General features: G+C 44.8%; 1 protein-coding gene across 7 annotated transcripts in view; it reads left to right on the top strand.

Annotated features, from left to right (window-relative positions):
- LOC126976953 (E3 ubiquitin-protein ligase listerin) overlaps positions 1–14,740 on the top strand; it is a 65,779-nt gene extending 51,039 nt beyond the window's left edge. For all 7 annotated transcript variants that reach the window (XM_050825557.1, XM_050825558.1, XM_050825564.1 and 4 more), the window contains 8 exons: positions 31–297; positions 2,989–3,127; positions 4,150–4,293; positions 5,386–5,531; positions 6,161–6,378; positions 6,949–7,128; positions 10,050–10,217; positions 14,540–14,740. In XM_050825557.1, the coding sequence (XP_050681514.1) occupies positions 31–297; positions 2,989–3,127; positions 4,150–4,293; positions 5,386–5,531; positions 6,161–6,378; positions 6,949–7,128; positions 10,050–10,217; positions 14,540–14,599 (1,322 nt within the window). In that variant the 3' untranslated portion in view covers positions 14,600–14,740. The remainder of the gene's footprint in view (positions 1–30; positions 298–2,988; positions 3,128–4,149; positions 4,294–5,385; positions 5,532–6,160; positions 6,379–6,948; positions 7,129–10,049; positions 10,218–14,539) is intronic.
- Positions 14,741–22,840: the final 8,100 nt, after the last annotated feature.

Here is a 22,840-nt window from a genome sequence, read left to right as displayed (position 1 = left end):
TTTGTAAACGCGCACGTTGGATCGCGGCAGGTATATGCGAGGAGTCGAGCCGGCGCACCACGGCCACCGTGTGCGAGATGGCGGTGATTCAGCCACTGATTGGGCTGCTGGAGAAGTCTCTGGGAGGAGGTCTGCGGTGGGAGCGCGTGCCCGCTGCTCGTCGCTCCGGAGACCTGGCGCCTCGCACTCTGGCCCGTGCCGCCTTGGCCGTGCTGCGGGGCTCCGCGCACCACGCCTGCAAGTACCTGGCATACCACCTGCTGCGGGCCAGCGCCGAGCCGCTGGTGCTGGAGGACGGTGAGTGGGATATAGCGGGGCGGAGCGAGTGGTGCTGATGGAGAGTAAATCTAATCGTCAGAGTTTATTTGTTTTCACCTCTCCAGCACGAAAAGGGCGCTATTGCTACGTGAAAACTCGCGTGAGCGTGAGGCAAAGAGAAGAATTACTCCACGTTAAAAAATGAACAATGCGATCCGGTGCGTTCCGAAACTCATTTTAGCCTGGCGCATTATCTCATTGTGACAAAAATTTATTATCTTAATTGTTTCTCTTACTAGAACCTATAACACTTTTCTCGCTAGTCGAGGTGAAATGTTGTATGTGTCACAAGAGAGCAATTTTTTTTGTCTCGTGCCTTTAAGTCACTCACTACCTCAGTAATCTATATTAGAATCACTTGCTACGCTCGTGATTCAATTCTAGACTACTTCGCCAATTCGTGACTTAAAGCCAGCACTCACAGCAAAAAATAACTTTTAACTATTATTTAGATTTACTAGCGGTTATTTACAATCTTCTTCTTCTTCATTCTCCTCCTTCCTCCGGCCTCCTTCAGCTTATGCCATCTTTTCCGGTCTTGAGCAGTTTCCAACCACTTTGTTCCCGCCAGACTTTTGATATCGTCGTACCAAGGCATCTGCGGTCTTCCCTCATTCTCGGGCATTTCTCGCCCCACGGTCTATTTACAATATTACATTTATAATTTAGTAGCTGACCCAGCAAACGTTGTATTGCCATATAAAGTAATTAAAGTGATCCACAAAGACTCGTTCTACATGATATTCCAAAAATTACTAAATATATTAAAAGTTGTGTATGTAAGTAATTCTGTTCGTGTTTATAATAAGTTACGGAGTAGCATTAAAATTTAAATTCTAGATTATTTAAGAGTAAGCTATATAGTTAGCTAAATACTTATAATTTTAATAGTGTTAAGGAGTTTATAGAAATGAAATTCTGATATTCATTGTAGTTAAATATTTACATGCTAGGAATAGTGCTAGCAAAACATATAAGCTCATTATTATCATATTTTAACACCATTGTATATTATGTTTTTGCAAATAATTATTATTAAAAAAAAATCAATAATTAAAATCTTTGGGGTATAAAAAATAGATGATGACTGATTCTCAGATCTTCCATATATTATATCGTACTACAATACTTTGTATTCGATTGCCATCTTGCAACCCTATTGCGGTTTTGTGGATGAAACAGAATAATAAAAAAGTCGCGATACTAAAATAGTTGTAGATCGTAGAAGGGCGAAAATTTGAGGTTGTATTTTTCAATTCTAAATCATAATAAAATAAAAATAAAATAATTGTCAAAAAAATATATATTTACGGATGGGTTACCCTAATCATTTGGGGGTATGAAAAATAGATGTTGGCCGATACTCGGTCCTACCCGAGATGCACACAAAATTTCATAAAAAACGGTTCAGCCGTTTCTGAGGAGTTTGGTAACAAACACCGGGATACGAGAATGTTATATATTAGATTTCATTTTTACACTATCCTATTTAATGAAGACCTATAGTTCCAAAATAACTATTCTAAGTAACAAATGTTTTATTTGTATACGTTATAAAACAACCATTCTATGATCTAATGAAATTAAGAAATGAACAAAATTAGTAAAATTAGTGTTAAGCGTCAAATTGTGAGCGAAATCCAGCAATCTCTTTAAATCGCCGAGCTATTCGAAATGCGTCTAACCCTCAGCTTGGACTCGCTTTCTCCAAATTAAAAGATAATAGAAGAAAAGTATTGTGAACCGGCAGCTCTTAGCATACCTAGAGGATCATCACTCGATGATCTCGATGACTAACAGTAGGATCGATCAGTTCACTTCTTGATCTTCCGATATACGTCACACGTCTATGAACGGTGTGTGTAAGTCATGACGTCTTATGTTATGAGTAAAAAGCATTTTTCGTATCACTTACATAGATTGTAATTAAAATATTTTATAAAACGATGAAGCTGCAAATATTGAGTAAAAAGAGTGAAAATTAATTTCTTGTCTTGTTCTCGTCAAAGCTCAACCCTTTTACACGTGATGATAAAATTAATACTTTTGACATTTATGACTTTTACCGGTGGGAGGCTTCTTTGCACAGGATACCGATTAGATTATGGGTACCACAACGGCATCTATTTCTGCCGTGAAGCAGTAATGTGTAAGCATTACTGTGTTTCGGTCTGGAGGGCGCCGTAGCTAGTGAAATAAGTGGGCAAATGAGACTTAACATCTTATGTCTCAAGGTGACGAGCGCAATTGTAGTGCCGTTCAGAATATTTGCGTTTTTCGAGAATACTGAACGTTATTACATTGTAATGGTCAGGGCGTATCAATTACCATCAGCTGAACGTCTTGCTCGTCTCGTCCCTTATTTTCATTTAAAAAAAACATTCATCAGTGTAGGTCATTTTTAGACACAAAGAAATAAATAAATAACTTTTAGTTATGTCGTGTTCGCCCACAGTGAGATATCAAGAAACTATTATACCCGTCCAAACAAAGTGGAATGAGCTTTCTTGCGCTATATTTTCCGCTCCATACGCCATGAGTACATCGTCATCAACAAGCATGCATACCCATCTTAAAATATAAGTGGCGATCAACCATTACAATCAGGTATGTCTTCATTTAACTTTTCATCTTTAAAACAATAAATAATTCTTTACTTACATTACCTAGCGGAGAAGGTGATGCTGTGGTCGCAGCGACGAGAAGAAGAAGGAGAAGACGATAGCGAGGAGAAGAGTAACATACCAGAAGGCGGAGTAGATCTGTCGCTCACGCTGTACTACGAGACAATCGAAAATACTGTGTCGAGGTTTGTACAGGGAGAAAAATTATAAAGCATTAGAATATTATGTAGGTAGTTAAACAGTAAACATTCTTCTATTGAAATGAAACAACAATTGATTTATTGAAAATCTTTGGTAATATACGCTTATTCTTTCCCTAAAATTATATTAACGGTTCAGGGTCTACCATTATAGATCTGACAGTCGGGACCAGTCTAACGAAACTCTCTAAGAAAAAAGCGATTAACTCGATTGTATGAAGTCATTGATAGATTGACAGATGAAGGCTATAATCTTGTAAAAAAACGGAGATAGCATAAATTCTCAACGTTTTAAGCAACTGTTCGCTTTCAACTTTCACTATAAGTTTGCATGCCTTATGGGTTAGGATAAGAGCACCGGTTAATTATAAGCAAACAACATCTTATCTTGCAAATAAAGATGATTTGATTTGATTTGAATCAATCTTAGCCGGATTATACTTCGTCGGCCATTTGTAATTACTATTTCAAAATTATGTCAAATCTCACTGCACGTTTCATACTTAAATTTCAATTTTTACATTGGCATTCCCGCCTCTTATTACGTAAGTTCTGGCTGTGCCCGATCACTTCCGCGTAAACTTGGATCTATATCAGCCTGTTATAAAAATTGTAACATGGCTTATTCGGTCGTTAGTGACTGACTATTTATAGCACTGGTTTGTTCATTATTAGTTGGACATCTTGTAGACTTTATTCGATAAGTACTGATATCCCTCACTTCTGGGATTAAGTATACAAATTTAATTTGAACCAAAACTTATGGACGATGCTGGATTCGAACCCGTACCTCTCTGGTATCCCAGCGCTCTTACTCGAACTCTTATTTTTAAACTGGTAAAAGATCCGGATATTTTTTTAGTCTTTTGAGAATTTCTTTCCATGGACTGATATCTAACTGGCTTCTATAGGCGCTCTCTACATCAAATAGATTAAGAAGATTTGATGGTGTATTATAATGCAAAAACTTCGAATGGGTAGAGTATATGAGTGTGGTTGTTGAACAGCCTGTGCGGAGCGGAGGAGGCGGAGTCTACGGGCCCGGCGGATGTGAACCGCGCGGCCGGATTCGCCGTCGCCGCGCTGGCCCTGCTGCGTCACGCCTCGCTGGCGCGCGGGGACCTCGTGCACCACTACAGCGAGAGCCTCGGGTGAGTGGAGCGGCACTACCCTGGTCCTACATTGGAAGCGGAGTCGGTCTGGCCAGCAGGCCCGACCCGGTCGGATCAGACCAGTCCAGACTCGGCGCTCCTTCACTGCAGCTAGACAGAAGCGGACGAACCAGTCAGAATCCAATGTCAGTACCAGGGGGGTGCAACTTCCCTACATTGGCACATGAAAAAAATTTGCATTGAAAGTGCTGCCACCTATTCTATTACGCTGCAACTTCACCACGATGGCAATAATTTAACATACATGATAGATGGATAGATGGAGCTTGTGATAGCAAAAAACTCACTTAACTTACTTATTAAAGACTTGACTATTGTGTTGTAATCATTGAATGTCTCTCCTTATTTAAAGGTGACTGCTAAACTTAATAAATGAATAATAATTTCCACCCACACAAAACAAACATCAATATGCATCCAATACAGTCTACAAGAATAGTAAAAACTATAAACATAATTAGCGCCATCTAGCGATGCTACGCTAAGAGCGTAAAAATAACGCAGTGCCATCTCTTGGCCTGGGTACACTGATTTTACAAAATAAAAACATGAGTTGCATCTATCTCTAGTATATAGTGTATTATCTATGCTCAGTACTGTGTGAACTCTCGACGAGAAAAGGTGTCTATATGTGGAAAGTGCAAAATTTGTGAGTTTCTACACATACCTTTGACCTCTTGAAAGATGGACAACGAACTTATTGATCTCGGTTGTGATATTGCTTCTCTCTCTGGTCTTACAACACTGCTCGCTCACGCATCAAATCAATTAACATTCCTTTGTCCACCATTGTAAATAGCCAAAAAACCGACTTCAATATGCGACGTGCCACACGCCAAAGCTTCCATGCAACTAGAGTCTGGAGTCTGGATTAGACAAAAAGAAACCTGTTTGGTTTTGTCAGACCAGTTCAGACTTGTTCCCCCTCCCCGGAGCGTGCACTGGCTCCAGTGTAGGGGGGGGACACGGTGCGTCAATGTTTGTTTTGTTCAGACCCGCCCATATCGTCTGGTCGGGACAAATTCCGCTTCCAATGTAGGTCCGGCCTAACGTGTTCTTGTTGCCGCACAGGGAGAGTGGAATGGTGGCGCACATCATACGCGCATCGCTGGCTCTGTTGCCGCCCGAGCTGCTGGCGCACGCGGCTGATGAACGGCTGCCAGCGCCGGCGCATCTGCTGCCCGCCTTCACCAGCGACCCGCTGCTGCTAGCCCCAGGTACCCACACCATGGAACAAAAAGTTCTCATACAGCAGTTTTACTAACTTGAACTTTTTAAAAAGATATATCCCAAATGATTGCGAAACTTGAAGTGGCAGTAGGCAGGGCTCAGGGGGAGTAAAGTCCTGGAATGGTAGGTCCCTCAAAAGATAGACCGATGATCTGTTCAATATCTCCGGAAAACGTTGAATGAGGGCAGCGCAGGACCGATCGTCGTGGAAATCTTTGGGGATTACTTTGTCCAGCAGAGGACATCTTCCGGCTGATGATGATGATGATATCTACTTTAGCAGCACACGGTACATGCGTTACACATTGATAAATTATTTGATGCCCACTAAGATGTTCTCGGACGTCCTACTTGTGTGGTGTTCGTACCTACGCGTATATGTAGGGAATATACCTATTTAATTATGTTCTTCTGGCTGTAAACTTCTAAAATCTGCTGTCTAGCTAACATGTAGCTAAAATTTATTTTTAATAACAAATTACAAACCAAATTTGGTTACTTTTTATTTTTGACCATATTTAAGGATTTTTTTTTAGAATTTTCATAGAGAGACACCAGGAATCTAATTTCAACGAGTTTTGGTGCAAAAAGCTTTACACTGTATGTATGTGTTCAGAGCCGGAGGCGGGAGAGACGGCGAGCCGTGCGGCGTGCCGGCTGCTGTACGAGGTGCTCCGGCTGTGCGGGGGCACCGCGCGCGGCGTGTGGAGCGCACTGGACGGGAGACGCGCGGCGCTACTGCGGCGCCTCGTGCTCACGTGTGTGGCCACGCCCCTCGCGCACGCGCAGCTCACGCACCTCAAGGAGCACGCGCACGAGTTGGAGGACGCCGAGGTAGGCTCACATCTACACCACCAGTGGGAGGCACCTTCGCACAGGATACCTGCTAGATTATGGTTACCACGACGGCGCCTATTTCTGCCATGAAGCAGCAATGCATACTGTGTATCGGTCTGAAGGCGCCATAGCTAGTGAAATTACTGGACAAATGAGACTTAACATCTTATGTCTCAAGGTGACGAGCAGTTGTAGTACCGCTCAGAATTTACCAAGAATTTTGAGTGGCAGTGCATTGTGATGGGCAGGACGTATCAATTACCATCAGCTGAACGTCCTGCTCGTCTCGCCCCTTATTATCATAAAAAAATCACATTACTTGGCAAATGGCTACTGATCTGGCTGTGTTTCATGCCTGTGTTGCGGGACAAAATCGTGCGAACAGTTTTAAAAAGTCAAATTATTTTATTAACGTAGGCCAAAAATGAAAACATCGGAAAGTTTGAGTTTTAATAAGATACAACATAAGTATTTGATGATTTGCATAGTACTAACATCAGGCAATGTTTGCACGGGAACTCAACCAATGTATATCATGTGCGACGCTCACTTTTGGTTGACCTCCAGATCACGATTAGCTGGTCTCGCGGCTCAGCCAGCTGCCTGGCGGCGGTGGACACCTGCCACATGGAGCTGAACATCACCCTGGGCACCTGCCACCCGCTGGAAGTGCCCGAGGTCACGGCGCCCGCACCCGCACTGCGTCTGGCCAGTCTACACCACGTGAAGCTCTACCTGGCCTTCCAGGTAAGATGTTAACAGTTCAATCGATTGATAAAACATCTTATCCTAATAAAATAATTTATTTTTTATTTTTATTTATATAAGGAACAAACAGTTTCATACAACTATCTTAATAACTATGAGCTTATATAAACCTTTAGTTCCCTGTGTTATATACAGATTATGGCGCATTTATATACATAAAGTTTACGTGTAAGAAGGTGAATTTTATAAAGTTTATAAAATATGTATAGATACTATAATATCTTATAGGAAAGTATTTAACTTATTCACGTCTTATGAAACTATTGTGGGTAATACAAGTTCTACTGATCGGAATTGAGAATAAAGGTTTTTTTTACTGTTACGTTCACACATACGAGGTATCCTAAATGTAATGTTCGGTAATAACGCAGGGACGTCAATAACATAACTTATGATTTTATATAATATGGTTATATCGATTTGTCACGACGGTGTGATAGAGATTCTATTTTATGTTTGTCTAACGATAATTGGTAATTAATGTATTCATCATGTCCAGTCCAGTCCAATAACAACGTTAATAGTAAATGCGAAAAAAACGAGCACCTAGGTAAATAGCCTGTTTCACTGGCATCTTCAGATTATTTCATAATTCTAAGAATGTTAAATAATATAATACCTAATATATTAAATGATTTGCCAGATAATCTACAAAATTATATATAATATGAATGGAAAATATACAGGCTTACTAAAAAACATATTTAGAACCACAACCATATTTATGCGAAGACTAATGTGAATATTAATATACCATTAATTATTATAATTATAGTAATTAACGCTGAAATCACGAGCGACAACTTACCCAGATAAACACTTTAGGGGTTTTCGTGGTATTTATTTATTTTATTCAGAAACAAACAGTCATTTATAACTATAATATTAGCTGAGAAACATTTAGTAAAATATAGACCTACACTTTCCTAGAGTTTTAATAACTACATCATTAATTATTTTATATAACACACATACTTCTTTATAGATATAAATTTTGAGTAGTTACACACTACTTTAACTTTCATAACTACTTAATTAATTATTTGAATTTGAACAATAAATGGGAAAACAGTAGCTTGTATCATACTAATACTTTAAATAAATAAGCAAAAAGTAGTTTCTGTCAGTTCGTCATTACATTTCAATGGAAATAATGAAAAATGATCCCAGAATCGAAACAGCCAGTTGCGTATCTGTTCATTAAATAAAAAATCAGGCTAAAACCTTATGTTGTTTAACATAAAATTAAAAAATAAAAGTTTAGTATCGAGTGTGGCACCTCTTTTTCTAAAATAACAGCTCGTATTCATCCGGGCATGCTATCAATGCTGTTCTAAATGTTTCTTGTGGAATACGCTCCCACTGCGCAGCGAATACATTCCTTAGCTCCCTGATGTCTTGGATGGAGCGGGCTGCACCGATGCAATCTTTCGTTTTAGAACATCCCAGATATGCTGATGTGTATTGAGGTTGAGACTTCGAGCTGGCCAATCCAAACAACCAATTCCTACCTCTCGAATATACGCTTCTACATCGCCAGAACGGTGAGCGTTAATGCTGGTTGTACATAATGAATTAGGACTTCTATGTATATGTACCGGTGTGCATTCAAAGTACCGTTTTCTATGGAGATGATCTCCGTACGGTCCAATACACTTATCTAAAACATAACTGAGTCTCCACCATAAAGAGCTATTTCTTCAAAGTAAACTTCTTCGAAACGTTCCCCTTGCCTTCGCAGTACTCGCCGACGTCGGTCCTCTCCATAACATAGTGATATTCTGACTTCAACCGAGAATAATACCAGGCTATTCTACTCCAGTCCTCTTTGAGTCAACGTCGCACAATTTAGAGCGATGCTAAGTCTAGCAACTCTGTGCTCGCGGAGTAGTTTAGGGCCACGAGCTGGACGGCGACTGCATATATTGGCAGTGAGAATCCTCTGACAGTCCATGAGCTGGTTTGCACACCTCTCACTTCGTCTAGAGTCTTTTTGAGGTCTACATAAAAAGATTTGCGATTTCTCAATGCCTGGTCCACCAGGAAGCGGTCATCTCGAGCTTCTGTGTATGGTTTTCTTCCAGACCCAGGTCTTCTACTGACGGATCCATTCTCTTGATATCGTTGCCAAGTCCTGTGGACAGTCGAACGGCTCACATTTAGCCTCTGGTACACATAACATTGACACCCTTCCTCAAGAACGTACCTCCGCTACAATATTGCTCGTTGTTATCGTTCTATCAACCATTTTCGAGACCGCTAAATAATGTTATCAAGACTTTAAAAATATCAAGGAAATTGGACAATCCGACAATAAGTTTAGAGTTAATGCGAACTATCAACGATTCCCGCCACGATACGCAATTAACTGCAATTTTTATTAAACTCCGACTATGTCTTAAATTTGAATTTGGAATAAACTTTTTTATGCACCACAAACAACACTTAAATGTGCCAGTAATATTCTCAAGTGATTAAAACCTATTTTGGTATTGTATTTTCTAAATTTATGCTTTGATTAGTGACTAAAGGGGAAAATATTTAGACAAAAAAACCCACGCCTGATTTTTTGTATTATAGTATAAATTTATGAGTAAAAGAACAAGATGAATTTGTGCTCATTAAATTAAGTGTCGGTATGTATTTAGTAATTATTATTAAAAAAGGCAGACTCACAATTGAAGCTTTAAATTAAATCATGTCTTAAATTGCTCCATCAGTTTAAGGATTTACGATGTCACATACACACGATAACCTTATCCTTTTCTATGCCTCTTTTGCGTCTGGTACTAAAACTATGTAGCTTTGTATCTTTTGGCTTGCCCTCTTCTGACACTCAAGGCACGCCACTGGCACCCACACATCCAAAGTTGATGCACAAAACACGTGATATGTTGCAGAACGGATGGCTAGTGAACGCATTCAAGATGTGGACTGAGCTGATCCGCGGGAAGGTGAACCGCGCGAAGGAGTGCGCCGTGTGCTGCCACCGGCTGCACCCCGCCACTGGCCTGTTGCCCTCGTCGCACTGCAGGTCCTGCAACAAGCACTTCCATCCGCGATGCCTGGTCAGTATCAAAGTGCGCCGTGTGCTGCCACCGGCTGCACCCCGCCACTGGCCTGTTGCCCTCGTCGCACTGCAGGTCCTGCAACAAGCACTTCCATCCGCGATGCCTGGTCAGTATCAAAGTGCGCCGTGTGCTGCCACCGGCTGCACCCCGCCACTGGCCTGTTGCCCTCGTCGCACTGCAGGTCCTGCAACAAGCACTTCCATCCGCGATGCCTGGTCAGTATCAAAGTGCGCCGTGTGCTGCCACCGGCTGCACCCCGCCACTGGCCTGTTGCCCTCGTCGCACTGCAGGTCCTGCAACAAGCACTTCCATCCGCGATGCCTGGTCAGTATCAAAGTGCGCCGTGTGCTGCCACCGGCTGCACCCCGCCACTGGCCTGTTGCCCTCGTCGCACTGCAGGTCCTGCAACAAGCACTTCCATCCGCGATGCCTGGTCAGTATCAAAGTGCGCCGTGTGCTGCCACCGGCTGCACCCCGCCACTGGCCTGTTGCCCTCGTCGCACTGCAGGTCCTGCAACAAGCACTTCCATCCGCGATGCCTGGTCAGTATCAAAGTGCGCCGTGTGCTGCCACCGGCTGCACCCCGCCACTGGCCTGTTGCCCTCGTCGCACTGCAGGTCCTGCAACAAGCACTTCCATCCGCGATGCCTGGTCAGTATCAAAGTGCGCCGTGTGCTGCCACCGGCTGCACCCCGCCACTGGCCTGTTGCCCTCGTCGCACTGCAGGTCCTGCAACAAGCACTTCCATCCGCGATGCCTGGTCAGTATCAAAGTGCGCCGTGTGCTGCCACCGGCTGCACCCCGCCACTGGCCTGTTGCCCTCGTCGCACTGCAGGTCCTGCAACAAGCACTTCCATCCGCGATGCCTGGTCAGTATCAAAGTGCGCCGTGTGCTGCCACCGGCTGCACCCCGCCACTGGCCTGTTGCCCTCGTCGCACTGCAGGTCCTGCAACAAGCACTTCCATCCGCGATGCCTGGTCAGTATCAAAGTGCGCCGTGTGCTGCCACCGGCTGCACCCCGCCACTGGCCTGTTGCCCTCGTCGCACTGCAGGTCCTGCAACAAGCACTTCCATCCGCGATGCCTGGTCAGTATCAAAGTGCGCCGTGTGCTGCCACCGGCTGCACCCCGCCACTGGCCTGTTGCCCTCGTCGCACTGCAGGTCCTGCAACAAGCACTTCCATCCGCGATGCCTGGTCAGTATCAAAGTGCGCCGTGTGCTGCCACCGGCTGCACCCCGCCACTGGCCTGTTGCCCTCGTCGCACTGCAGGTCCTGCAACAAGCACTTCCATCCGCGATGCCTGGTCAGTATCAAAGTGCGCCGTGTGCTGCCACCGGCTGCACCCCGCCACTGGCCTGTTGCCCTCGTCGCACTGCAGGTCCTGCAACAAGCACTTCCATCCGCGATGCCTGGTCAGTATCAAAGTGCGCCGTGTGCTGCCACCGGCTGCACCCCGCCACTGGCCTGTTGCCCTCGTCGCACTGCAGGTCCTGCAACAAGCACTTCCATCCGCGATGCCTGGTCAGTATCAAAGTGCGCCGTGTGCTGCCACCGGCTGCACCCCGCCACTGGCCTGTTGCCCTCGTCGCACTGCAGGTCCTGCAACAAGCACTTCCATCCGCGATGCCTGGTCAGTATCAAAGTGCGCCGTGTGCTGCCACCGGCTGCACCCCGCCACTGGCCTGTTGCCCTCGTCGCACTGCAGGTCCTGCAACAAGCACTTCCATCCGCGATGCCTGGTCAGTATCAAGGTGCGCCGTGTGCTGCCACCGGCTGCACCCCGCCACTGGCCTGTTGCCCTCGTCGCACTGCAGGTCCTGCAACAAGCACTTCCATCCGCGATGCCTGGTCAGTATCAAAGTGCGCCGTGTGCTGCCACCGGCTGCACCCCGCCACTGGCCTGTTGCCCTCGTCGCACTGCAGGTCCTGCAACAAGCACTTCCATCCGCGATGCCTGGTCAGTATCAAAGTGCGCCGTGTGCTGCCACCGGCTGCACCCCGCCACTGGCCTGTTGCCCTCGTCGCACTGCAGGTCCTGCAACAAGCACTTCCATCCGCGATGCCTGGTCAGTATCAAAGTGCGCCGTGTGCTGCCACCGGCTGCACCCCGCCACTGGCCTGTTGCCCTCGTCGCACTGCAGGTCCTGCAACAAGCACTTCCATCCGCGATGCCTGGTCAGTATCAAAGTGCGCCGTGTGCTGCCACCGGCTGCACCCCGCCACTGGCCTGTTGCCCTCGTCGCACTGCAGGTCCTGCAACAAGCACTTCCATCCGCGATGCCTGGTCAGTATCAAAGTGCGCCGTGTGCTGCCACCGGCTGCACCCCGCCACTGGCCTGTTGCCCTCGTCGCACTGCAGGTCCTGCAACAAGCACTTCCATCCGCGATGCCTGGTCAGTATCAAAGTGCGCCGTGTGCTGCCACCGGCTGCACCCCGCCACTGGCCTGTTGCCCTCGTCGCACTGCAGGTCCTGCAACAAGCACTTCCATCCGCGATGCCTGGTCAGTATCAAAGTGCGCCGTGTGCTGCCACCGGCTGCACCCCGCCACTGGCCTGTTGCCCTCGTCGCACTGCAGGTCCTGCAACAAGCACTTCCATCCGCGATGCCTGGTCAGTATCAAAGTGCGCCGTGTGCTGCCACCGGCTGCACCCCGCCACTGGCCTGTTGCCCTCGTCGCACTGCAGGTCCTGCAACAAGCACTTCCATCCGCGATGCCTGGTCAGTATCAAAGTGCGCCGTGTGCTGCCACCGGCTGCACCCCGCCACTGGCCTGTTGCCCTCGTCGCACTGCAGGTCCTGCAACAAGCACTTCCATCCGCGATGCCTGGTCAGTATCAAAGTGCGCCGTGTGCTGCCACCGGCTGCACCCCGCCACTGGCCTGTTGCCCTCGTCGCACTGCAGGTCCTGCAACAAGCACTTCCATCCGCGATGCCTGGTCAGTATCAAAGTGCGCCGTGTGCTGCCACCGGCTGCACCCCGCCACTGGCCTGTTGCCCTCGTCGCACTGCAGGTCCTGCAACAAGCACTTCCATCCGCGATGCCTGGTCAGTATCAAAGTGCGCCGTGTGCTGCCACCGGCTGCACCCCGCCACTGGCCTGTTGCCCTCGTCGCACTGCAGGTCCTGCAACAAGCACTTCCATCCGCGATGCCTGGTCAGTATCAAAGTGCGCCGTGTGCTGCCACCGGCTGCACCCCGCCACTGGCCTGTTGCCCTCGTCGCACTGCAGGTCCTGCAACAAGCACTTCCATCTGCGAAACCTGTCTCTGTCTGTATCACAGCGCTTCTTGCCACAAAATTTACATAGTGAGTTGTAATCGAAAAACTTTCTAGAAATGAATCTTCACTCGACAAAAAATGTTTCGTACATATGTGACCAATCGTTGACCGGTGGTGTGACCATGTAAAGTCACGTTCGCGTACACTCCATTTGATTGAGTCGCTCGCGGGGCGGTCGAGATAGTGTGCAGTTGCCACGTGCGCATACAAGCTTAGTGGTCTTCGCGAGTCTACATAGGGAATCGGTCGCTCTGTTCGCCGCAAGAAGTGAAATGAGAGTCTTCTTCGAAGCGCGCTTGCAGTCTGCTACTTTCACTTGTATTAGTAAGTCGTGTTGTTCGAATTTATTGTTTTTGTTGATTTGTGACAGGAACACGCTTCGGCGCTGCGGAATTTCCAGTCAACAGATCTGCGAAGAAGTCTTGCCTCCGTTTTATTATATTTTATCGTACTTTAATTTTCCAGTTTCACTAATTATAGCAGGAATACTTTACAGGATTCAATATATTACATTACCTTTGCAGTAGTTTATATGTATATATACAGCGTAGCGCTATAATGGCGAAAGAAATCATAAAACAAATCTAAAAGCAAAGTAAATAATTGAAATCTCGAACAAACGAATTATATATTTATAAAACAAAATTTTAATCACTTTACGTGGGCACTACTTTCTACACACTACGGCGCGGCGTGGGACAAGTAGGTGTCGCTGCCTACGCTAGCGGAAAAACTTGTAACCCACAAAATTAGATTACTTACAAGTTTTTCCGAAATTTCTTAATGAAAAATAGATTTATTTAGCTTTTATGTATTTGTTTATTATTTTAGTTAAGTATCCATTGAAGGTCCAAGCTGTACAAGGTCAAAATTGTATACTTAAAAAGTCAGCTACCAGTGTTGACCCAATACAAAAAATTATCACAGATTAGACTAAAGTTATAAAAAACCTGGGTCTTAGTGATAAATAGGTTTCGATAACCCTATGAAAATGCTAGATAAAGTCGGAATAATTAATGTCTTTTGTAATTTCCAGGGCAAATGGTTCAAATCTGTCGGGAAGTCGAACTGTCCGCTATGCCGTAAGAAGTTCTAGCGTTGGCCCCACCCTCTGCTCCCAGAAAACGTCGTCTGTGTGGACTTCACACGCGAGGCAGGATAAATCCATTATAGAAACTTATTGGCACAAATGTACATATGAAAGCTCGAGCTGACAATATACCTAATTCATTATTGATTCATCTTTTATTTACTTTTCAAAGCGGCTTTCTCAATTCGAGGATTTTAATATCCGAAGTTTTATTTGCACGCGACTTTGACTTGAGTACGCCCTTGTCTTGAAGGTATCAAGGGCGTATCGTCCTGGAAAAATCGCCAAAATACTGTTCTATCCAAACGCGCTACCCCAATATTTAAAGGAAACTTTTGTTTTCAAAACAGAAGGCCTACCAACTTTTAATTAGCGATGTGATTCCGATGCAGTTCAGTTTAGGTACCTAAACTGAATCGCTAAAATTCGTACCATGAAGTGCCTTCTACTGAATGGCGTTTGGATCGCTTATGAAGAATGAACGGAATAAATGTGTCTGTGGTCCGCGGTGTGAGAAGAGATGACGCTCTACAGTCGTTGCATAAGTTTGTCTTTCTTACTCGAACCATATTGAACATATGAACGTAACGTAAAAATAACGAGTTATGAACGCACCTCCATTGATGTTTGATTTGACAGGAGCACAGAGTACATTTTATTAAATTCATTCTTGCGAAAAGGCTATAGCCCGGGCCCTTACTGCCTCGTCTTTAGTATTTTAATTTTACCAACACGATTCACTTTCCTTTGAGGAAGTAGCAACTTTTTTCGAATCGCTCGCTTTGACATTTTAGCTATCCAGTTTAGGTTGAAATATTACCTCATGGTACGAATCAATAAACCAACTAAATCAGTTTGCGAGTAAATTTCTTGATTTGACGTTGAGTAACTTAAAATTGATAGCTCTAATGACGTGGTGGTACGAAATAGTACATAAAGCAGTTCATTTTAGGTTGTTAATTGCATTGCAAAAAGAGTTCATAGTAGGCACGCAGGACACTTAAATTTGCGCATTAACTGGTATGGTATAGGGGCTCCTGTTTCCGCAATTAAACCACTAGCTCCATTTTGCGTGCAGTAATGGCCAGTTACTCCAACCAGCCCAGCTCCTTCCAGAAGTTCAGAACATTCCTGGGGTGTTCACAGACTTCTTGGAGCGACCTCGTATTGGTTAAGGTTTTTGCCCGTTGGTTGGCCACCCCCGCACATTCCAGGATTACGTGAGCGACCGTTTCGTCTTCGGTCAGACAACCTCTGCACTTAGGACTGTCCGTTACGCCGATTGTGAAAAGGTGTTTGTTTAGTGATGTGTGACCCGTTAGGGTGCCCACCATTATACGGATGTCATGTCTGTTGAGGCTGATAAGTCTACGTGTCAGTTTGGGCGATAGTGCAGGTATCGCCACCTTCGACTGTCTACAGCTTGAGACATTCATCCATCGGGTGTTGTGTAGGTCGTTGGTGAGAGAGCGTATCCATGAGCGCATTTGGCTGAAGGGCAGTGGCAGAAGTGGCAAAGGACCAGTCACTATATTTGCCGATGCCCGCCTTGCAAGCTCATCCGCTGCATCATTACCCAACGAACCACTATGTCCCTTGATCCATTGCAGAGTTACCTGGTTATAAGAGGCAACTTGCTCCAGGGTTTGGTGACATTCGTGTATTAGTGCTGAGTTGTGTGTGGTACCCTTCAGCGCTGTTAGTACCGCCATACTGTCAGAAAGAAATCTGATGCTGTGGCCATGTACCTTTCTTCTTAATATAGCGCTGGCGGCTTCCTTGATGGCTACGCACTCACATTGGAAGATGGAGCTGTGTGTGCCCAAGGGTATGGAAATGTGTATGTTTAGTTCCTGTGAGAATATGCCGGCACCAGTTCCAGTAGCCATTTTCGAGCCGTCTGTGTAAATTCTTAATTCGTTTACACCTGACTGGTCAGCATCTTTCTCATATAGCTATATGTGATAGTTTTTATGGAAGGTATGTGTTTTAGGTATCTTATCACATTGTGCCTCACAGAGTGGATAATCCTTTGTTACCCTATTCCAGAGCTTATCTGTTAGGCCGTCTTCATTCTTCCATACACCCAACAGCTTTAGACGTAGAGTCGCCATTGTCGCTTCTTGTTAAAAGTGTATGTCGAGTGGTGTTAGCCCTAGAATAGTTTCAATGGCCGAGAATGGCGTGGTGCGCATGCATCCTGTTATGGCTGTGCAGGCCAGCCGCTGGAAACGCCGCAGCTTGGTTTGTACTGTCACAAGCTCTGTCCTGGGCCACCACGCTATTGCTCCGTAGGAGATAATTGGTCTGATGACTGCTGTATAGAGCCATCTGCTTATCTTTGGAGCAAGACCCCAGGTTCTGCCTATGAGTCTTCTGCACTGCCAAAAGATGATGCATTTTTTTTCCAGCTTGTTTTCAAGGTGTTTATTCCAAAGCAACTTACTATCCAGTATATCCCCCAGGTATTTAACTTCTTAAGTTAGGCTTAGTTCGGTGTTGAACAGCTTTGGTAATGTTAGATTACCAAGGCTGCGTTTGTTAGTGAATAGTTTTAGTTCCGTCTTTGACGGATTAGCTGTAAGTTTGTGTTGCGCGCACCATTCTTCCAAAATCTTAAAAGCAGATCTCATGAGGCTACATAAGACGCTCTCGAATGGTCCTGTTATTAGAATGGCGAGGTCGTCAGCATAGCCCACCGTGTACAGTTTCTTTTTGTTTAGCCTTGTGATGAGCTCATCTACCACAAGGTTCCAGAGCAGCGGCGAGAGTACCCCTCCTTGTGGGCAGCCAGTTGCCACCACACATCTAGTACTGGTGTTCACAGTGAATCGTATCGCCCTATGCCTCAACATGCTGTCTATCCACCCGGCAATTGTAGGATCTACATCATGAGCGGCTAGCGCTCGGCCTATGCTAGTGAAAGAGGTTTTGTCGAAGGCGCCTTCGATATCAATAAAAGCACCTAAGGTTGATTGTTTACGTGATAATCCTTTCATTGCGAGAGATGTTACGCAATAGAGTGCGGATTCGGTTGATCTGCCCTGAGTATAGGCGTGTTGGTTGTCATGTAGCGGTTTTTGTATGAGGGCATTTTCCCTAATATCCCTATCGCAGAGTCTCTCTAGAGTCTTCAACAAAAATGATGTGAGACTGATTGGCCGGGCCGGGCTTAGGGATAAATACCACTTTTACCTCCCTCCACTGGAGCGGTATGTATTTGTAGGCCAGGCATGCCCTATAGATAGCAGTTAAATGCGCTGCTAGCGGCCCCATACCGCTCCATTGTAGCAGTCCTGGGAAGATCCCGTCCAGGCCTCCTGATTTAAATGGAAGTTGCGCATAAACTATTAAAAATCCATTGATATTATCAGCCCTTTTCGACCACACTCCCCTTACTACCTCGTTTATCGGAATACTGGGCTCGGCCGGCATCTCGTGTAATTTCTATTAAGACGGTCAAATGGAAAGCAAAGCAAAATTGACGTCGAAGAAATCAAGAGTCATTAACAGAACACATCGGCGGTAGAAAGGAAATTGTATTATACCGCCACTTAGGGCCATATTATATATGTCGTAGATGTATTGTCAAAGCCGTGACAACATTATAACTGTCGATACGATAACGATTATAACAATTAAAATAAACTACCGTTTTATTATAATATCACTATAGTTGGGCCATTACAAACGAGAGAACTGAGTCATAAAACATTACGTCAAAGGGATGTGACAATGCCGCACAATTCGTTATCGATAAAGGGATGCCCTTCGGACCCAGGTAGCTGATGACTAATGCAATAAGGTCAAATGAAGGTGTTTGTGAAAATTGTGTTATAATTGTCATTAGACTTTCATAAGCGAACCATGGACGCATTATTCTCCAACATAACTTTGTTAAAATTAAAGGGCGATATTAACGCCCAAACTCGTACCTACGGTTATTCATAATGTGTTAACAGTGTTTAATGAATTGAAAAGTGACCCGGTAAAGATATCTTCTCTAAATTTAAATAAACCACGAGATATTTCGGCGCTTCTTTGTAGAGTTTGTTCGAGAACTGTAGTCAAGAAATAAATACTTGAATCTGGCCATCCATCTAGGTACACCAACAGAAACATATGTAAAACCATAAACAGTTACAAGTATCGACAATTTCGATGTTTGTTTGTTGCAACGCGCTATTTATTCATTTTATGATAATGGGGAATACCCAACAGTGACTAAGATATTAGAAAAAATTTAAAGTACAAATGCCTGAATTTAAGTGCGGCAAGTCATCATTGAAAAATATATTAAATTAAATAGGTTACAAATTTAAAAACAACATGGATGGCCGAAAATACCTAATGGAACGAATTGATATTGTCTGCGCTAGACTGGAGTTTTTAGGAAACCTTGATACATTAAAGAAGACAGACGATACCCGTCCTCGGTTTTATCTGGACGAAACCTGGGTCAATCAAAACTAGTGCAGAAAACGAATGTGGCTTGGAGAAAATGATCGAGATGGCTTTAAAAATCAACCAGTGGGGAAAGGACAACGTTTGATTGTAGGAATGTCACGCCAGCTCCGCTAAGATAGGCTTTGTACCAGAGCTGTGAAATCCAAAGACATATATGGCGTGATTTAAGGACTTTTTACGAGTTTTGGAGGAACCATCCATTATCATTTTAGATAATGCCAGCTACCATTCCAAGAAATTAGAACCCATACCGACAATATCTTGGAAAAAAAGTGGGACACAGGAATGGCTCCAACAGAAAAACATTCTCTTTGCAAATGCCGACATAAAAGAAGAATTAATATTTAAAGTACAAAGAACAAAGCAATACAAAAAAGATTTATGCTATTGACCAACTGGCAATTGGGCATGGTCACGAAGTTATTCGGCTGCCACAGTATTGCTGCCAATATAATCCTATTGAATTTATATGGGCACAAGTAAAAGGGCGAAGTATGCCACTTCAAAAAACAATACTTTCAAAGTAGCAGACGTCGACATCCTTTTACATGAAGCTATCGGGAATGTATCCAAAGAGGACTGGGTAAAATGTGTGAGGCATGCAGAGGAGGAACAGGATCCCGATTTAGCCAAGGCCATTTTAAGAAATCAGAGAATACAGCCCATAATAATAAATTTACATTAAGATGTCAGCGATAGCAGCTCAGACGATGACATAGACGTAGATTAATATTTTAAGTTGGTCTTTGATTCTGTTTAAAATTTGTTTTATTTATAACTATATTAAGTTGTATAACATTTAATACATTGTATGTTTTAAAAGCAGATATTAAAAATACACCCCTATTGCCAAAAGAAAAAAAAATAAAAATACACCCTAAAAATATTTTGCATTATTTAATAAACCTTTCCTTAATTACCTTTACCTGCTAATGACCATCGACAAATCCCTTCTTTGTTGCACACAACACTAGCAGTGCGAGGAAGAGATCTGATAAAAATGATCTATGACTCAGTTCGCACGTTTGTAATGGCCCAACTATAGTGAAATTATAATATCACGACTTAAACCATATACACCGTTAAGGCATTTTACCTCGCTTGTTGTTTTGACTTCGTTTGTGGACATAGACCATTTTTCCTTAGCTATTGTGAAATGTTAGCAGATAAAACAGTATCTGGCCAGACCAACCATGTCGAAAAATTTCAATCGGAAGTATCTATAAGTAACCCTGCATGATTAACAAAAGAGTACACAGGTACAATAAGCTAGTCAGAAAAGTCGAACTTTTAATCAATTCAAATTCAAATATTTTTATTTAACATAGGATTTAAAATCACTTATTGAACGTCAAAAACTACCACCCATTCAAAAGAGACTGCCTCAGACCTGAGAAGAATGGGCGCAAGAAACTCAGCGGGATTTTTTTTGTGGTTTAATTGGTGGACAAACCATGCAAAATAGTCTCTGGTGCCCTGAGTGTGTAAAACAGATACATTTTATAATCGTGGACAACTGTGGGCGCTTCAGTCAAGTAAGGGAGAAGAAGGGTGTTTACACGTGTTTATTTCAGAAGAGCAAGTAAGTAGGTAATAAAAACATATATTCTATATTTAGAGTAAATTAGATAAGTATTTAAATTGTTATTTTTACACTCTTTCTTCTGCATAACAATTATATGTTGGACTCCTCCTAGTATCGGAATAATGAGTCTCGAAATCTTGAGCGATTGCAAATTCCGCAATCATGTGGAAGGAAAGGCAAATTGGCTTCGAAGAAGCTGGGCGTCATAAATAGAGCACGGCAATACTTAAAGCCCGCCCACATTCTAGCGCTCTACAAATCCCAGGTCCGTCCTCATATGGAGTATTGCTGTCATCTCTGGTCTGGCGCACCCCAGTATCTGCTCGATCAATTAGACCGTGTGCAACGCAGAGCAACTTGAATTGTCCAAGACCCAGTGCTCTGTCAACGGCTGTATCACTGGAGTTGCGTAGAGACGTGTCTTCTACCGCATTTATCAGCGGGGAATGTTCCGAAAAGCTGTTACACCTGATTCCTGCCGCCGAATAGCACCTTCGCAAAACACGTCACAAATTAGGACTGCACTTTTCCCGGGGCGTAAAAAGAATTGGGGAGTCCCAGGCCCATGGGTGTCGTAAGAGGCGACTAAGGGCTTTTTAGAAGTGGGAGAGTCACGCTACCGTCTTTTGACGTCAGCACAATCGGGCCAGACTCGTCCGGGTTTATTACCACACTCGCACAGAATACCGGCGTGAAGTAGCGGCTTAGTGCCGCTATGTTTCACATAGGTTAGTGTCGAGGACCGGTGGCCATTCCCCCCAACCCCTTCACCCGAATATGACAGCGGTACTCAAAAAGATTTTACCCCAGGAGGGTACCGGCTCTACCAGAGTTGGAGAATCCCTCCCCGGGCACTCTAGCTCGGGCTGCCCTTCGTATTCTGAAGAGGGCACAGAACCGCGCATGACCAAGGACAAACGAGGCAGTATCACCACGGCACCCCGCTCCACACTCAACGTGGACTTTTGCAATATCAGGGGAATTCACTCCAATTTAAACGCCGTCCACCACCACCTTGAGACGGCGCAGCCGGCCTTGTGTTTCCTTACTGAGACGCAGATATCTCGACCTAGCGATACGTCATATTTAACGTACCCCGGGTACAAAATTGAGCACAATTTTTTGCCTCATGCCGGTGTATGTGTGTACGTTAGGGAGGATATCTGCTGTCGCCGTCTCGGAAATTTTGAGGGTAGGGACCTGTCCACTCTCTGGCTCCGCGTAGATTTAGAGGACCGCGTCCGCATGTGTCTACAGGTCCCATAGTGGTAACGCAGAAACCGATCACCTCATGGGCTGCGTTCAAGCGGCAATTGACGACGTACTTGCACAGATCCCCTCCGCTGAAATCGTAGTCTTGGGTGATTTCAACGGGCACAATGCCGAATGGCTTGGATCACGTACCACAGACTACGCAGGGCGATCTGTTTTTTCAATTTTGCATTAGCGTATGGTCTGTCCCAATTGGTTGAGTCGCCAACGCGGCTCCCGGATGTGGATAGCCACATGCCGTCCTTATTGGATCTTCTGCTGACTACACATCCCGATGGTTACCAGGTCTTTGTCGACGCCCCTCTCGGAACGTCCGACCATTTCCTGGTTAGGAGTGTAGTGCCTATCCGACGCCAACGTTGCAGACCACCAGCGACCCGCCGCGTTTGGCACTACAAGTCAGCAGATTGGGATAGGATGCGTTCCTTTTTTGCATCCTACCCTTGGGGCAGGGTTTGTTTCCCTTCGGATGATCCTAGTGCCGTTGCAGTAGCCGATGTGATACTACAGGGTATGGATATTTTTATACCAAACTCTGTAGTACCCATCGGTGGTAGATCACAGACCTGGTTCGATGCGTCAGTTAAAGCAGCATCTGACTGCAAAAAACAGGCGTATCGAACTTGGGTTGCGGCGCTGGGCACAAAGGATCCGAACTGCACAGTTCTTAAGAGGAAATACAACCGTGCCTCCAGATTTTTTAAGCGGCAAATCGCCCGTGCAAAGTCAAAACACGTCGTCAAAATCGGCGAGCAGCTTTCCAGTTACCCGACCGGAACACGCAAGTTCTGGTCGTTGTCGAAAGCTGCTCTTGGTAACTTCAGCCAGCCGTCCATGCCGCCGTTGCACATGAGGAATGACACCCTGGCCCATACGGCAATAGAGAAAGCCGATCTCTTGTGCACTCTTTTCGGCTCCAACTC

The sequence above is a fragment of the Leptidea sinapis genome, chromosome 43 (assembly GCF_905404315.1).
Source record: "Leptidea sinapis chromosome 43, ilLepSina1.1, whole genome shotgun sequence".
Classification (NCBI taxonomy): domain Eukaryota; kingdom Metazoa; phylum Arthropoda; class Insecta; order Lepidoptera; family Pieridae; genus Leptidea; species Leptidea sinapis.
Note: the sequence above shows the minus strand (reverse complement) of the source record. Positions and strands in the feature narration are given on the sequence as shown.